At 35.1% G+C, this 19,630-nt stretch overlaps 1 protein-coding gene across 1 annotated transcript; it reads left to right on the top strand.

Annotated features, from left to right (window-relative positions):
* The first annotated feature begins 904 nt into the window (after nucleotides 1-904).
* Nucleotides 905-16,433, top strand: LOC140167038 (uncharacterized). The gene is made up of 4 exons (XM_072190517.1): nucleotides 905-937; nucleotides 4,805-4,990; nucleotides 12,281-13,855; nucleotides 15,894-16,433. The coding sequence occupies exons 1-4, from the start codon at nucleotides 905-907 to the stop codon at nucleotides 16,431-16,433; spliced, it is 2,334 nt and encodes a 777-aa protein (XP_072046618.1).
* Nucleotides 16,434-19,630: the final 3,197 nt, after the last annotated feature.

A 19,630-nucleotide genomic window follows, 5' to 3' on the forward strand; every position in this document is an offset into this window, starting at 1 on the left:
ATCCGAGGTGAATTAAGTATAGATTGTCAGATTGTGGATAACAATTCTGCCCGAAATTGTTAAAGGTCATTTGAGGTCGACTAAGTATATATTGTGTTGGATTGTCAGAATGTTCAAAGTGGTGTCAAGCGCATTTGATGTCAACAGAGCATCGATAGTCTGATTTTCATAAAACGTGGTGCATGTAATCACAATTAGGCCCTAAGGGTCAAAACCATCAAGGTCATATCAAGGTTAACAGTTACTGATAATAGATAGTTGGATTATCATGAAATTTGGTTGATATGAAATCCCTTAATTAAGCAGCAAACATTCTTAAGGTTATCTGAATATAGATTGTTGGATTGTTGTAAAACTCAGAGGATGTGATTTCAATTGAGCCGTTTGTTACAAGTATGACTTAAATGTAGACCAATTTCCAATTCAGCTTTCGACATGAAAATTTTGAGTATTTCCTAGTATGTCATTGGTGGTATTTACCAATAAATGCCAATATTTCGCACCCGGTTAGTTGTGCCAAACATTCAAATTTACTAGCTTTCCAAGTACTTGCAATGCAAAATTATGAAACATGATCTTCATCCATGGCGTTGTCTTTTTAAAGACATTTCTTGTTATCTATCAAGATAATTTCTTTAGCCACCAGATAAGCTCTGAATAATTGCCAAGCAACTCCGCCTCATATTGTTTACAAGACGTCTGATGCGTCTCTGGCCTATTTCTGCCCATTCCCGTCTCAGAATTGGTTCCAGTCCAATGAATGTTTTTGTTAGCTTGATCCTCTTTGTCTACTCGGTTCAGGTCTGGAGATTTGGCAGGCCATAACATACGATTGATGCCTTCTTGTTCCATAAACTGGTTGGTTATCCTAGCCCTATATGGAGTTGCATTATCGTCCATCAAGATGAAGTCTCTTGTAACCTTGCATGTTCAAAAGGTGAGATGTTACGAAGATGACCAGCCTAACCTGACGTAACCGTTGAAATGGACAACTTGGCGGGGCATTTAAAATGTGTTAAATCTTCATGTTTCAACTAGGGATTAAGTGAACATTAACCAACGATATGAATAATGAATAAACAATAATGATATCGATGTTCCCGACATTTTGAACCCCAAATGGACGAAACAAAACGAAAATTCCCATGAAAGCAGAGCAGATTTCCTTCCATTATACTGAATACATATCAATAGAATTTACTGCAACTTTCAAATCTTGGGTTACATTGATTAAAATGTACGCTGCGGTGTCAATATTTAGACAATTGCTACAAATGAGGTGTCAAAATGCGCAGAAATACGGAATCTGCTTCCAACGTATTTTAGAGATTTGTAATACAATTGCCCGTTTTTGAATAATGGCCATTATTTAAGGGGGTTAGTTACTTTGTTTGAGATGTTTATAAACATATCGTCGGACGCATCACATACTGGTCTATCTCGAAAAACACGCATTTCGAGAAAATCGCAATTGAAAATCTTCGTATTAAGTCTACCGTTCTATAATTTAATTAGACTATGGATTTGAATGAAAGTGGTTTTAAATTAAAGCATATACTTAACAAATTTATTTAAGTGGAATCTTGAATTATATTTATGTATGCAGTATTGCTTAAAACTACACTAAAGTTGTAGTTCTGTATGTGAAATGGTTAATTTCCTGATATCGTATTTAAAGTGCATTTCATACTGGTCTATCTTGGGGGCTATCTCGATTTCGCGAACAATGATATGACTTTAGACGCATCACATACTGGTCTATCTCGAGATAGACCAGTATGTAATGCGCTTTCAATACGATATCGGGATATTAACGATTTCACATACAGAACTACAACTAAATACATGAAAAATAACAGTTAACAAATAAGTAATATAAAATATAAATATCCAATGTGGTCATATAAACCAGATACAATAAGAATTAATAGTAACTTTGCATAAGATGTTTTTAAATACATGGCGGAATTGATTAATTGATGATGAACTTTTAATGCTGTTATCAACATTATTCCATAACTTAGTAGCTGCATATTTAATAGATTTTTCACAGAAAGCTCTTTTGATAAATGGAAGCCTCAGACGATCTTTATTTCTGGTGTTTAAGTCATGGATCTTAGACTGTTTTACAAACAAATCATCAAAAATACTTGGTAAAAATCCATTATCATGTTTGTACATAAATAAACCAAGTTCAAATGTATACATATCCCTGACACTTAAAGTATTATACCTAATCGGTAAGGGATTAGTGCTACTTCTATAATCACTTGCACTTATAATACGAAGTGCCCTCTTTTGAATTTTAAAAAGATCATTTATGTATTTAAAAATCATACACTAGTTATCACTCACCATTTATACTCCTAGGTAGGGAAAAAGCAGTAAAGTTATAGATGGGAAAGGTAATGTTTTAATTTGGCCTTACAGTGAAATAATGTTTTGACTTTTACTCGGTCACTTGTCACAGATTACAGATAAATTTAATTATACCTGTTTTATACGAGTGGCATTGACTAAAATGTATTGAAATTATTTGATAAGAAATTATGAAAATGTGTTAAAAACATGAAAAGAACTATATTTCTAAAATGTATTAAAAAAATTATTGCCAACCCAGTAATTGAAACCAGATATTTAATTTCAATGTTTTCAAGTATTTCCCAGTAATGTCCGGTATCAGAGATGCTACTTTTCCTTCTCATGCCTGAATTCCTTGTTTTATAAATTAGTCGAAATGTCCGCACAGACCGCACTTTTGATTATCTTCAGCCCATTGTTGGGACTTTTTATCCAAATTTACACACTATTACAATCGGGGTTTTTTCACGAATTTTCAGGGTTTTTGAGTGGCCCAAAGTGGCATTTCTGCGGTATGTTGGTATTTTCAACCCAAGCCGATAAATGAATTTACTAGAATTTGGCAATATATGGACAACCCTGAATTATATTGACCTATTTCCCAACTATAATTAAAATGCTCATTTTGCCAAATGTTATCATTCTTATAACATATGCCCCAATAGCTCCCAATGTTGCACAAAATAATCAAAACCGATGTAGAATCACAGTCGAAAGGTGTAAAAAGTAATGAACAAAAAAATGACATAACAATTATATTGACCTATTTCTTCCTATAATTAAAATGTTTACTTTGCCAATTCTTATATATTAAATTTAATAACATAGGCCCCAATGTTGCACAAAATAAAGACACATGTAGAATCACCGACCTGTGTAAGAAGTAACATGTATTCTTTCAACATTTCTAGTTTAGATTGATTGCCGGGAACCATTTTCAAAATACTATTACCTATTAACCCTAACCGCCTAAGGGCTTTTTGGCGACAGGAAGGGAAAGAAGGAAAGAATAAAGAGAGAAAAGAAAGAAAGAAGTTGTTTGCTCTGGGTGGGATTCGAACCCGAGACCCCTCGCATGCCAAGCACTCGATCGGCGACACTTTGCCACGGGTCTTGGGCTTCGCTGGCCAGTGAAACCGTGCCTATTATAGGGCGATTGCGTCATCACACCACGTGGGATGCACGCACCAACAGCGCATATATCAAGTAGTATTTTGTAGTATACAGGAGGGTTAGGATTAATGCATGCTCAAAGACTTGAAATGAGCAATGTATAATGATGAAGTTTCAAATAATGTTTCAAGTCTTTTAATTAAACACGCCTTATTCAAGAATATCCATATTTATGGGCTCATAAGATTTATTTCAGGTTTTGTGTGGAAATTGCTCTTTCCTATACCATTTTGTATTGTGTGATAAATATTCCTACTCTGAAGTTCATGGTAAATGAATAAATTGGAAATTATTAAGCCACATCACTTTCAATATTCAACATCACTTTCAAAATGCAAGTTCATTTCAAGAGATGCAGGTTGGTACTAGTTTTATGATAATTATTATATATTGCCCAATTTTTTTGGGGAAAATAATTTACTGGGTGAACACTTTTGGGCAATGGGCAAGTTGAATTTACTGGGTGGGCATTTGCCCACCCAGTTAACATGTTATTTACCTCCCTGATTAGCTCAATAATTATGCAAATATGAACAGCTACACTATATAATGCAGTAGAAAAAAATTAGAAACACTGTGACCAAGTTTCAAGGCAAAAGTATTCAAAATAAAAGTACCCTGAACATGAGCCTGTTCAGTAATTTTAGCTTATTAACTATATTGGTTATAAAACAATAAGATACAAAGATAATATGATATATTATGAATCAAAATGTACGTTACCCCACTCAATTTAAGTTTAAAACTTGCTCAGAAAGTACCCCATATTTAACCTTCAAGCCTCAAAAAGTTACCACGGAGTGGAGTAGCAATCTAGACTTTAACAATCGACCCCGGAATTGAGACAACACAAAATAAAACAAAAACAAAAACCCTCTATCAATATATTACAGGGATGGTATATTTTGCTGTTAACATTCAACAATAAAGCTACAATCAAGTGCAAATTTCCCTGGGACACTTGTTTATATTTCGCGCTCTCTGTTCAATAAAACCGGTCATATGAAGTTCACCATATGATATTTTATTTGTATAGTTTCCAACCTATATCGAATCCCCTCCCTCCCCCACCAACCAGTGTTGGAGCAAAAATATAGCCCATTTCAAAAATGAGGCGTTTGCTATACAACATTGAATAAGGGGAGCGGGGAGGGTCATTGAACTATGGAAGTGTCCCAGCAAATTTGCACTTGATTGTAGGTTAAATCGTGATGGGTTTTGTTTCTTCATATAAATTTGACAATATCAATCTTTTTTTCTTAAATATTAGTCATACCTAAACAGCAATTGTCAAGTACCTCGGCTGGATAAAGAGAAACATATTTCGTCAACGGGTGTCTCGTGTCAACGGCCTCCACCAATCAAAGGATCTTGCGATATAGCTCGTCGGGTATTCTTCTCTGAACCAACACCAACATGCTCACACCAAACCACTTACGATATATGTCGAATCAAGGTAATTGACATTATTTATAACTACTAGCACCATATGCGCGTGCCCGTATGTATGACAACACATATTCATCGAACATTTGGTATTTAATGTAATTTAAATTTGGTGTAATTAGTTTAACAAGTTTATTCCCAATTTTGCATGCTTTGACATTTGCCCCTATTATGACCTTCGACCTTGAATGATTCCACTCACCAAGTTTCAGCCCACTTTAAAATGGGACCGTTGACCTCCGCGATTCCCTCATATTTAGTATTCCACTCATCAAGCCCAGTCAAAGTTTAAAATTTGACCTGACTCGGACCTTAGACCTCCGACTTCCCCTTATATCAAAAATTTCACTTACCAAGTTTAAGACCAATCGGACAAAGTTTTAAATTTTACCTTTGACGTCTGATTTTAACAAAATGTAGTTTATAACACTCCTTGTGCTCCTCGATCTCCCATATGAATTTGGCGAAGTTTAAGGCCAATTGGTTCATCGGTTTACGTGACAAACAGTGTAGGTCAGTCAGGGTCGGAGGTCAATGAACTGTGCAACGCCCTCTAGGTAATCAAGGCCTAATAGTCACGTACCGATATGCAGCTGTCAATCAGCATGCGCAACGAGTGAGAATTACTGGATTGAATCGGTAATAAAATGATAAAAACAAGCCTAAATCGGTAACGCTACCACACATTTTGTTTTAAATAATCTATGAAAGAGATAAGTACTTAGAACATCCGAAAAGATAAGAAAAGATGTTTTTATTGCGGCGTCGTTGCCAACTAAAGCCAGCGTAAGAGTGAAAGACTTAAAAAGACCCACTAACTGCTAAATTTGGATATCCAACTAGATTAGCCCGCAGGGCAACAAAGATCCACTAACCGCGAAATATGTATACATCCAAGAAGCTTAAACTATGGGGTAAAAGTTATAAAAAAAAAACACATTAAAACATTTATTCTATGTTGTCAAGGTCACTGGGCTTTACACACATACCACCATACGTACATACATAATCACATAGCAACATTAGCCAAATTATAGTAAGATGAAATGGGTGTCCTGGCCAAATTATAGTAAGATGAAATGGGTGTCCTGATTTGTACCAATCGATTAAAACTTTCACTATCCTGCTTTTGGAAAACTTATTATTTTACAGCGTTATTTAAATTGATAGTAAATAATTAGCCCTATACCTTGCGTACAAAATAATGGCTTTATTCAAATGTCTCTACTTACCTTAAGGGATGGGGTATGAACGTTTGGGCAGTATTTATTGCATTCTGAATACGAAGAATGTCCTTCTGATATTAAATAATTTTGATTTTTTGAAATTCGCAATGTAATACACATTTTATGGCAAATGATTAAAAATTGATATTTTTGATATTTAACTGTACTCGAAGTAAACTTTATAACTCTTATGATTTATACTTAAAGTGTATGTAGGTGGGATGAAAAGGGATGAAAAGCCGATGATCAATTAAAATTTTTGACCTTTTGTATTGAAGATATGGATTTTTTCCCAAAACACACACCAAAAAAAAATTTGGGAAAAAAGGTCCATATCTTCAATATGAAAGGTCAACATTTTCAATTGATCGTCGGCTTTTCCTCCCAGCTACATACACTTTAAGAATATATCATTAGATTTATAAAATTTACTTCGAGGACTGTTATATATCAAAAATATGAAACATATGAAAATTTAATAATTTGTCATAAAATTTGTATTATATCGTGAATTTCAAAAAATGAAAATTATTTGATATCGGAAAGACATTCTTCGTATTCAGAATGTAATTCGATATGTCTGATGTGCTCTCATGTCCCACAAAAAATACTGTCGAAACGCATTCCAGATCCCTTTAAGAATGTTTTCATGAAAGACAAACAAATAAACAAATAAGCAATTTAATTTTTTTTCATGTCATCATTGTGGAGCTCAATTTCTTTAGTGTTGAATGACTTGAACTCGAAGGAGGCTATTACTGTGGTATCTATATTCATTATACTTAATTTTATTATTATCAGTAGGTTTAGAAATATACTTTTTGTATAATTTATCTTTAATTTTGATAGTTTATTAGATCTTTAGTAACCCACGGTTTTTAAGGAGTATTGTGGAAATAAGATTTAGTCACGTCGGGTACAGCAGTATCGCCAGCTATTGATCTTGTTAAAATTAAGGTTCAATGCCTCATTTCAAATATTGAGTTTTAGTTTTGGTTTTGGTTTTGGTCACGTGGTTTTCTATTGTCCTGCCTAACCACTTGAATCACAAGATATCGAACTCATTGTTTCTACCTTTTGTTTAAAACTAAACATTTGTGACAGGTAGTTTCGGTTTTGGTTTCAGTTTCTTATAAGTGGTGTGACGAATAAAATTACAGGATTTTCGAGTTACCTGATCTAAGTATACAAAAGAAATGTTTAAATTTCGCAGTGCAATATTCACGAGCAGAGAAGTCGAACAAAGCAGTCTACATTTGAAAGCATTGATTTAGTTTGAAAGCATTGACTTGAGACTACGAAATAGCCTAAGCTGATTTCACTGTGAAAATATATAGACCATCGAAATATTTGCATTCGACATTACAAAAGGGGCCACTATTGTAATTGTATAGGTGCTATAAACAAACTCGATTCATGTCCTTAATCCCATGTACCAGAATCGATGGAAGGCCATTATATGACCTCTAATAACCTAATGACTTTTACTGAAGCAATTTTTACTGCAAAAAGTAGAAGATAGAGGGGAGAAGAGATTGTGTGATGTGTGTGGGGTGTGTGTGTGTGTGTGTGGGGGGGGGGTTGGAGGGCAAGGGGATATGGGCCGGGAGAGAGAGAAACATATGAGAGAGAGCATTGGAAGTGAAAGAGAAGGGGAGGAGAGCTCGAGATGAAGATATCGAATGTAGGGGAGGAGGAGGGGAAAGGGGTAATTTAGGGAAGATGTGGTTATATAGGGAGGGGGGCCCCCTCTTAAAGAGGTATGGGTTGTGCTTCCCGGGGATAATAAACTAATTCATAATCAAATCATCTCCATGCATCGTTTATGTTTCATACAAACAAACAAATCCCCCACCCCACCCCATCCTTCAATATACGCGCATGTATATGATTTCTAGGCCTAGAACTCGTGAGTGTAATATGCCACCTACCGTCGACAGAGAGCATCAACTGTCGTCCGCGGGATAGATTTACGATATCAATCATGATAATAATTATGTTAGCACAATAGGCTATTGTATACTTCTGGTTATATACCCTATACTGTGTCCTCCCAGCATAATAGTGTTATGATTGCAGACCAGATCAGCTCTACTTTTTAATCCCTTGATTTTTGGTTTCTGAACAAAAGAGAAACCAAAACTATATATTTGAAATGAGGGAGTGTGTCATCAAAGAATTGATTATGAGAAGTTGAATGAAAACACATCATTACAATACAACATTGCAATACAAATTAAACGGTGCTGAATGACCAGTGCAGATGGGTTAACCCATTTCCTCGAAACATATTTATATTGTAAGGATGCGTTGAATCACTAGTACAGTTAAATATATTTCGCTCCTATATGTTATACTCGAACAATCAGTACTATATCTTGTAATGGTTTCACTGAGTTTTATTCTTACTATATTTAGTTCTTTTATTTTTGGTTCTTGCGGGCAGTGCATTCACCATACAACAAAAAAGATAATTCCATAATCCATAATTCACAAAAATTACACAAACATAAATTAAAAAACAAAAATCAATATCACACAATAACAGTTTTTACAAACGAATCAGTTAAGGAAGTCACACCTTTACAAAGAATTGTTAATGCCAACCCCCACCCCCACCCCAAACCCCCCCAAAACAAACTAGAAACACAATGCTTAATAATTAATCACATTTTGAAATAACTTTGTATCACACATTGATAATGTATTCAACAACACGGGTAAAGAAAACAAAATGACTTATATAATGGGTGACTTAAACATATATCTCCTCAAAGATGATAATGGCAGACCTATACTCACTATTACTTGGACCTCATTTATTCTCATTCCTTGATTTCAACTATATAAAAACCAACAAGAATTACAAAAAAGTACAGCTATAACTATTGGTAACATATTAATAAATTGTGATAATATAATAAAATCGACTATTTTGGTTACTGATACTAGTAATCACATGCCAACAGTAGCTGTGAATAATTTGATTGGATAATACAACTATTAATAAAACGTGGAAGACAAATTAACAATATTATTGGCCGAACACAAAAACAAGCTCTTTCATACAGGATGTCCCTGAAAGAACTGAATATTGTACGGGTACTTTAACGCATAAACCAAAAAAAACACAACTAAACAGCTGATATGGTTGAGAAATATATCAGCTATCACATATTTTTTGAATTTTGACAATTGACTGCTCTGTTTTTTAAATAAAAGAATTTTACGAAACTACCTCATTTTCAGCCCGTTCCACGGAGTCAAATATCTGTCAATGACAATAGACGCCTCGTGCACTAATGATACGCAGTGATTAGCAGTCCAAATATTCGTTCATTCATTCATTCATTCATATTTTATTTCCATAAAAATATAGATCATCGATGATCTGTTTTTTTGATATTTGAATCCGTGGAAAGGTTTGAAAATGAGGGACTTTCGTAAAATTCTAATATTTTACGAACGGTGTGGTCAATTGTCAAAATTCAAAAAGTATGTAATAGTTAATTTATTCCTCAGCCACACCAGTTATTTAGTTGTGGCGTTAAAATACCCAAACAATTCCCAGTATAAACGGTGATTCAGGGTTATAATTACAGAGCAGCCATACTAAATGAATTGAATGACTTCTTTGATGATGTATGACTAAAATTAGCGTCACAAATTGTAGGGAGGCAAGTAGTCTGCTATTTTGGTGACAACAGATAACCCAGCAAACACAAAACGTTTTCGACATCATTCGCAAAAGGCTATAAAAGGTTGTCAGAAAATGTTTAAATGTCGGGTTATATAAAGGGTATATTAAGGGTATAAAACCTTTTCATAACATTAAAAAACATTTTTTGATAATCTACTGCCTAACAAACACAAATTTTTTTACATAAAACGTTTAAATGTCGGGTTATATAAAGGGTATAAAAACGTTTTAATAACATTCCAAAACCATTTTTGAAAACTTGGTATAAAACATTCTAAACAGAATGTTATTTTGAGGTAAAAAAAATATTTTGCGACAAATGTTTGCCCAAAATATTTGCAATAACGTTTTAAAAACGTTTTCATGACCTTTATATAACCCGACATTTAAATGTTATTAAAACATTATAAATAAAACATTTTAAGAACATTTCTGTGTTTGCTGAGTGCAAATATATTAACATAATGTTATTTAAGTGTTGACAAAATATTTGGTAAAAAATGTTTGAAAAAAATAGTTTACAATAGCATTTTGAAAACATTGTAAAAATATTGTTGTAGCGTGTTTTCATATAAAACGTTTTAAAACGTTTTCATGACCTTTATATAACCCGACATTTAAATGTTATCAAAACGTTTTTACCTAAACCAAAAGCCAAAATATAACTTATTTAAAACGTTTTGAAAACGTTTTTGTGTTTGCTGGGAAGTGACCTACATTTATCTGAAATCCATACACTTTTTCGCATGACATGACTTTAATCTTCCACACAGAGAGTGTATATTTCAAATGGAGCTACCTATGCACATGCGTGTATTTTTATTAGAGAAAAAAGGTCGGGGCAGAGGGAGTGGCAAGAAGAATTATTATTGAACAAAGGGCGGAAAATTATGGAAAACTAATGTAACTATGCCTTTTTGGTCACCAGCAGTGCCATCGCTCGAGGCGATGAGGGTTAAGGGGGTGTTGTAACACCTCTAATTCTTTAATATTAAAAAAATTGTTAAGATAATCTATTTTTTAATGATACATGTAAGCTGCCCCTTGCCTAATGTTGGCTTTGAAAAGAGCCGTTCACTGAAGACTGTCTCTTGTCAACAGAAAACAAGCATATCTCGCTTATCTGCTTATGTGACCGGTTTGGTAGCTCTGAAAAGAGCCGTTCACTGAAAACTGTCCCTTGTCAACAGGGAACAAGCAGACCTCGCCCTCTCTGCTTATGTAAACGGTTTGATGGCTCTGAAAAGAGCAGTTCACTGAAGACTGTCCCTTGTCAACGGGGAACAAGCAGAATTCGCCTATCTGCTTATGTAAAAGGTTTGATGGCTCTGAAAAGAGCAGTTCACTGAAGACTGCCCCTTGCCAATAGGGAACAAGCAGACCTTGCCTAACGAGTTTTAATATCATGTCATTTTTATGATATGTTTTATATTATGTCAGTTAGCTCATTAAGTATGCAAATATAAAAATTAAAGGACGGCGACACTATTTATAATACAAGCCTATTTGATAATTTTTGACATTTCCCAAATATTTTTTGACGAGAGGCCATAAGGGACATTATTTTTCATAAGGGACATTATTTTACGATGGACAATCAAAACTCTAAATCTCCAACCAAAAGTTAATATCATCTGGAGATTGGAAATTTTATGTGATGCTGGTCTGGGTTATATTAATAAATTAAAAGATCAAGTTTATTTACTTATTACAACACTCAGCGCTGTATTTAGTGATGGTTTCATCGAGTCTTATTCTTACTATGTTAAGTTGTTTTGTTTTGCGTGCAGTGCAAGAAAACAAAAAGCAATATGGGTACTCATACGAGTGTGCAAGTGTTTATAGGTACGCATGTGCACTAGCAAGTGTTTTAGGTATGTAGGCGCACGAGCAAGGGTGTATGGGTATGTACGTGATCGCGCAAGTGTTTGCGGGTACACAGTGTGTATAGGGCGTCAAAGGACATGAAGGGGTCACTTCCGGTCCAAGACGAAATACCCTCAAAATGCATCTTCTGCCACAACACAGCTTGGTGATGCCAATTGCGCCCATGCATTAATATTAGCCAGTGTATATAGTTTGTTCATAGATTTGGGGTACCGAGTCAAAGGTCACTACGGGGTTACTTCTGGTCGACAATAATGAAGGACCTCATGTCCAGTCTATTTTTTATAGAATGGTATTACCTTTGCTCTTTTTGATTTTTGTGACACAATACCGGTTTATTTATTTAAATATTTGTTTATTTATTTATTTTTAAATATTCATTTATTCTCGAAACGTTGAGCAATTTTTAGTCAATCATTTAGACCCCTCTTAATGATGGCATTGTTATAATAACACTGTTCTGTTTTGTTTTCTTAAATCGCAACAGAGTGACAACGGTGGTGACGTCCACGTTAGCTGCTCCAACACTTTATGTAAAAAACCGATTTCCATAGGAATTATCAACAAAACCATAGGATCTGTCTACTGGAATCAAACAAACAGTATTTCACAGTTAGAAAATTATATCAAAAATCTTCTCAAGAAAAATGAAAGCAATGGCAACTACGGTTTTTGTTTCCTCCAGTGCAGTCTGGCGAACAACACCATCGCAAGTCAGTTATTATTATTGCCGCAAAATATCACCAAGAACCCCTGTAAGAATGACGAGATCTGCCGTGATGATTCCGTGAACATCAATGTCATTTGGTTAGATTCTACATCCCATAGCCATTTTTATAGATCTATGCCAAAGACTGTACAGACACTACGTGACATTAAAGAAAGCGGCAGTTTGAATATATTCAACTATAATTTAATGCAATCCCTACTTGGTGGAACCTATGTTAATACCGTAGCTTTCACAGCAGGAAAAATATACTCTCGTAAAGACATAGAGAGGGAAGAACCCGGAATAGGGAATCTTTTCAAATTGTTTCAAGATGGCGGATATCACGTTTCCATGATTGACGATCTTTGTTGGAGTTGGAGTGTTAAAAATTGTGCTTGTGGCACACCTACATTTATGGGAGTTAAAACCCAGTCCTGGATATCGGAAGTGGTATTTGGGAAACAAACTACTCTACCTGAACTATGGGGAAACTTCAGCAAAGAACGAAAATCAAGAGGACTCGATGATATTGGTGCTTCTCTAGCAAATTGTGAAATCATGAAAGCAAATGGTATCACCAACCCATTTTTCACAGCAAAAGTAGCAATATGTTACAATGGTTTGCATCAAAATGACTATCTAATGTCATCCTTAGAGCTCTTACAGTCCCAACTGAAGGCAGCAAATAGACCACACTTCACTTACTTGGATCTTAATCAAGGTCATGAATCCAGTGGACGTCGAATTCAGACTCTTGATGCAAGTCTCGCTAAATTCATGTCATTCCTTAGCCGCCAAGATAATACATTGACTCTTATGTTCGGAGATCATGGGAATTCATACGGACCATTTATCCAGCAATCGAAAGAATCTAAAATTGAGATGGCTCATCCTGTGTTATTTGTACTAGCTTCGAATGATTTGACAACCAAACTAGGTAGAGATTGGATGCATGCTCTAGATATTAACCAAAATAGACTGGTCAATATACTAGATTTACGACAAACAGTTCTATCATTAGCACCAAATGTAGATGTAGAATCCTTCCCGATCGATGCAAAATACGACAACCATCCAAACGGACTATTCCATCCAATCAGCAGGAAAAGATCCTGTGACTCAATGGGAATACCCCCCGAAACTGGCAAATGTATATGTCACCAGGGACGGGTGCTTCAAAAGGTGTCTAATGAGACGGGTGTTCTAGTACTCGCCAATTTTGCACTAGGAGAGCTTAATAACAAGATCCAGAAGCAGTTTTTAGCAGCAAATGGGAATGAATCGTCAGGATTTGGTGAATGTCGTTACCTCATCGGCAGCTGGATAACAAATGTACAGCAAACGGTTTCTCAGGTAAGTGAAGTTTTACTATACTTGAAGACAGAGATAAGAAGACTAAAATGCGTCTGACGTCACTGTCAATCAAATTCCCTACGATCCTTGACTGGTTATCAGCGCGTAAAAGGAAGATCGATTTATATGGTGCCGATCGGAGAAAAGGAATTGCAGAAAAATTACGTACTTTTACAAGGCTAAAAGCAACATTTCTAGGCATTGTCGACATGGTGCCTTCGGGAACGAAAGTTTCCAACTATCAAGACCTATGTTTGAAGGTGCAAAATTAACAATAAGGCGACCGGTTTTACCGCCGCGTTCAGCAAGTCATCATCACGACACACTTGTAAACAAGCTGTGCTCGAGTTTGATTGACAGATGACATCATATACTGCTCCCAAAACATGGAATGCTCTCCCAAAGTCTGTCAGAAACTCTGATTCCATGTCCACTTTAAGAGGTCTCTCAAAACTCATTTATTTATGCACTATTCCTGTTGTTTCTTGTGTTTCCAAGCGCATCGTTCTTGATGTAGATGCGCTATATAAATGCCTGTAATGTATGTATGTATGTATGTATCAGACGCATTTTAGTGAGCTATATTTCATTCGACAATTTAAGCCATATTATAACATTTGCTGAGGAAGACGCCCTTTTTTACACGATTAAATTGTCTCTTTGAAATATTTCTGTGGGGGAAGTTTGCAACCTTTGGTTACGCCTCTCCATCATGCTATCGGATGGATCAATAATTGTAAACCAGCACTGAAAAAAATGACTATCGCGTTGTTAAAAGAATATTTGGCAGCCTTTATTTAAAAAAAAATAAAATAATCATGTATGGCTTTAAGTAGAACCATCTTTCCTCGCTGAAAGTGATAATTTTTTATTATTTACTTGTTTTATTTGCAACTAATTCGCTGTAGAAGTGACGTAATAAATCGGATTAACTACCATATCAACAGATGAACCTGTACTAACTCACTCTGGTTAGCACATTCTGACCCACTTTTTTTTCATCACTTAGGACATTAAAAATGTATGATTTGTACATTCTCCAACTTTTGATTTTTATGTATAAATTTTTATCATGGTCTACTTGATCAAAATTACTTTACTATTAATAGCGATGTGCATAACTATGACACTCGTCAAGCTAATGATATCCATATAGATTAAACCAACACATGTCTTGCGTATAACACCATTAGAATCAAAGGTGCGTTATATTGGAATAATTTACCATCATCTCTGAAAAATGCATCTTCGGTTGCTGTTTTCAAACTTCACATGAAAAACAATCTCCTTGGAAAATATCTTTCAAGTGATTCTTAATTTTCATCATGTTTCTTTAATACAAAATAATAGTCTTTATTTAATCTTTCGTATTTTGCTGTCGTCATGTCAGCATCTGTTGTCGGCACCCTCATTTTCTGGAACATGTTTCTAATATTTTTACGTCATAATAATATTTTGCATCATTTCTCTGTTAATTGTTGCCCAGTGGACATGGACAGCATTTTGGCCATCGCATTTTTGCTTTTCATCTTTTCGTCCATATGCACCGAGTGCACACTTTTCAGTGTGATTTGTACCTTGCATTTTTTTGTCGTTTGTAGTAATTGCCCATATTGTAACGTTTAGCAGTGTCCTCATCCATCATCTCCCAAATGTCTTTCATATGAATATTTGCTCTTTGCGGCAATGTGTTTAAAACTGCATGAAAATGCCACATTGATGTACTCATACACTTTAAAAATGTAAATCAAAATATTTTTCATCATATCTGGCTATGGACTCATAAATTATTCATGAGCTAATTTATATAAAAATCTAATTAGTAAACTAGTTTGTCTATAAAAGCTTAAAGTCCAAGCTTGCCAATGTTATGCCACTTATTGGTTTTTACTAAATGTATAACACTGCAACGCAATAGTTACACCACTCATTTTTGTGGGGGTAATAGAATAGGGATGAGGCAAATGTGCACATCATGTTTATTGAGACTATGAAATTAATCAAATTAACGATGTATACTTATTGTTCTCCCTAACAGAACATTACAATTACAGAAATGGATATCCATATTCCTGCAGGTAGGGGAGCACCACACAGTGAGGATGTCTTCAGCGTAACCATTCAAGTAGGATCCAACATCCCCGCATTATCAACCAATATCAAACTTATAAATTACGACAGGATATCCACCTACGCAGTTTATGACGATTGTCGAGATGAAGGAGTAGACGGCGATTTATGTGTGTGTTCATGGTCTCCTATCTTACAGTCCAGGCATATAGCTCCTCCGACAATATTTGGATACATTAGTAAAGTCATCAGTCTGAACAGGTATCTCTATATCTATGAAAGAAGAACACCCAATGGACTTAACTTAGAATCATCTTGCGATTCAGAGGATACAACCTTCCAAGTCGTTATACGTATAACGAGCAAACTCAATGTTGGATATTCGAAAAAGTATCCGTTGACTTTTAAAGTGAAACATGGGGATATATTCTTTATCGATGTTTTTTATCAACTTAATCCTAAACTGAATTGGGATGTGATATATGATGTACAATTTAAACAACTGTAGCCCAGAGCTGTAGTGAAGAAACAAGAAATCCGTACATTACATGTACACCAGGGTTTTGTATCACCTGTGTAATCAGGGTTCATACCACTGAATATATAGCTTTTCATAATAGGGGTCACGTTTCCGGTCGTAAGTCCTTGAATTTTGAAATACAAATTTTATATTAAGTCTAAATGAGCATATCAATCAGGTCACTGGTGGTTCTTCAGCACATAGTTTTCGACTTGATTTGAACACAATATCCTAATTTACATGGTAAAAATCACGATATCAAAAAGAACAAATCGAGTTTAAGTTGTCTTATTTGAAACTTTGTCAAATACATGGATACACATTGAATGCGCTATTTTGATATATCCATAGAACTCTAATGTGACCTAATGGTTAGGGCGCGAGCTTCATAATCGAAAGGTTGCGGGTTCGAGCCCAACCACGGCCAGTGTGTTGGGGCCTTGCGAAGATAGCTTAATTCCCAATAAATATTGCTTCCTTCCACCCAGGTGTAAAATGAGGAGCTGCTGGGGTAATAAAAATCCATGTCGCTGAGAGTACCAGCGCATCAGTTGCAGACTTAGGGAGGCTGTGTACTCTCAGACATGCATGAAGTAAAAGTGCAATAACTTATTGCAATAATTGTAATTATTCGCGCAAGACATATTTTTATGAAGGCAAGACATCAATAAATCTTAATATAAATACAGATTTGGGGTAAAAACAACAATTATGAAGAAAATCACAAAAAAGTGAACTTTTGGCAATATTTGTTAGGTACATCATAACAAAAAAAAACACTCTTTCCAAAATATTTTATTTTGTTTTTAGCCCAATCTTGAGGCTCCATTCCAAAAACATTTTTTTAAATTTTTTTGATATTGGCCTTATTTTTTGAGATATTGACCATATAAGGCATCAAATTGAACTTTTTAAAATTCACAAACGCCTATTTGCACAAAATGATGCCTAAAATCGGAAATAGACCAAAATATAAAAAAATGAGAAAACTGTTTCTTGAGTCGATCATGCTTTTTACAATGATCATATTTGCTTACCTATAGATGCTGTATTTATTTAGTTATCGTGTACCTAAATCGTCATTTTACCGAGAAAATGAACATTGAAATAATGGCCGTTGAAGTTTAAAGTGGTCACATTTTGCACTTTCATCGAATCTCGCAGGAGAATGCGGCAGATTTTATTTTTCTACCTTACATTACATAAACATTAAATCCACGGCCCCTCGAGAAGTTTGAGCGAAATCCATTCATAACTTGATATTTAAATCGGGGGAAAGAACTTGAAAAACCCACATTTTATCAGCTAAAACGGAGCTATTTGACCACTAGGTTTTTGTGCATCCGTGGTGTGTCCATAAGATGCGCCGCGCATGTAGATAAGCGTCGCGTATGCGTAGCGTATTTGTGCGTTAACAAATTGCGCGATACGCAACGCGATGCGTTGTTGCGCGCGTGTACCATGCTGGTACAACAAAGATTTTCTTTCCTTTTCAATTTCAAACACGAGTGGAATAGTGAAATAAAATCCTTAAAATATTGCAGTTGGAGTTTACAAATCTGGATTTTCATTCCTTGTATTTATAAAAACATAACAAAGTACAAACATATCAAAAACTCAATTTTGCGAAAGAAACAATGTCTAGAGTACACAGCTGCCTTAATTAATGAAGCGAACATGATTCTGATATATCCTAATGGCAGCGGAATAATTGTTGATGTGTGCTGATAATTAGGTCATACTTAGATGAAGCGCACGTTAAATCACCGACATTATTATTATTATTATTATTATCATTATCTTATTGAGTGTTAGTATCATCAGAAAGTGTATCTTAATTCGGTGCATTTTTTGCAATGATAATGATATTTTTGATGTTCTTGCTATTTTGTTTTGTAAAATCTTGAACTTAAACTTGTTTGTTTTATCTACTTCTTAAGCTACATAGTGCAATACTTAGTGTATTGACCACTGGTATAATAGTATAGATATTTGTAAAGTAGTAGATCTTGTGATGTTTGACCTAAAGAAGGCATTCGACACCGTAAACCACATTTTGGTTGGGAAGCCTGTATGTGGACCTTAAGGGGTACTACACCTGGCCAATTTTGTGCCTATTTTTGCATTTTTCTCAAAATCGTAGCGCATTGGTGACAAGTAAGATATGTATATTATAGGGGCAAGGACTACAACTACTGCACTGAAAATTCAGCAACTCAAGGCAAATAGTTTTTGATTTATTGATCAAATATTGGTTTTCCCTCATTTTTGACTGTAACTCCACAACTGTTGTCTGTGCTGAAATAAAATGTCCAGTGCAGTAGTTGTAGTCCTTGCCCCTATAATATACATATCTTACTTGTCACCAATGCGCTATAATTTTTGAGAAAAATGCAAAATAGGCACAAAATTGGGCAGGGGTGTAGTACCCCTTAAATGACTTTAACTAGATACGTTATAAGTAAAGGCCCCACTGCAATCCTTATTTGTATTTTTTTCAACGCACACGCACTTTTCATGGCGTATACGATTAGGTCACGTGGTTTGCCAAGCTAAGGAGATGTCGATATTTCCTGACCTGATTCAGCGAGCCAATGGAACAGGAACCAGTGCCCAAAAAGGGTTCAAACTGGTTCCTTATTAAATTTGGTCTTTTCAGAATGTATAAGTATAAATGGTTGAGATTGAAATTGTATAAAATAATGCACTTTTCTAACCGCTTTTCTGATTGTCTGCTTTGGTATAGGAGTGTGTGAAATTGTTGCTAAAAATTGGTATTTAAAGAACTTAGTGTGTCTGTGATGTGCCCTGAAAAATTTAATTTGATTATTTATCTATGTTTACAAAATTAAGAGATATTTCATGAGTGATGACATGTGTGGGGAATCCTTTTCATTCATCAAGTTGATCAAAAAAAAATTAATCATATCTAATTTAGGATTGTTACTAACGGGGGCGCTCGCCCCCTCCGCTCCCCCCCTGGATCCGCACCTGGTTAGGGGATTCCCCGATATTGTTAAGTGGATATGACATCATGTTGGAAAAACCACATGAAGCGATGTTTATTTTTTTTATTTACCACTAATATGATGTAATGAGAAAGGTTAATGTTTATAAAATAATATTGGGAATTGGGAATTCCCAGATTTCTCATCTAAGTGCATTACCTAATACTGGTTGGAAAT

Source organism: Amphiura filiformis, chromosome 12 (assembly GCF_039555335.1).
Source record: "Amphiura filiformis chromosome 12, Afil_fr2py, whole genome shotgun sequence".
NCBI classification, from domain to species: domain Eukaryota; kingdom Metazoa; phylum Echinodermata; class Ophiuroidea; order Amphilepidida; family Amphiuridae; genus Amphiura; species Amphiura filiformis.

Coding starts and splice junctions, on each gene's coding strand:
- LOC140167038 (XM_072190517.1), top strand. CDS start 905: ATGAAGTCTCTTGTAACCTTGCATGTTCAAAAG. Junction 938..4,804: donor TAACCTTGCATGTTCAAAAG/GTGAGATGTTAC, acceptor CTTAAATATTAG/TCATACCTAAACAGCAATTG. Junction 13,856..15,893: donor TACAGCAAACGGTTTCTCAG/GTAAGTGAAGTT, acceptor TCTCCCTAACAG/AACATTACAATTACAGAAAT.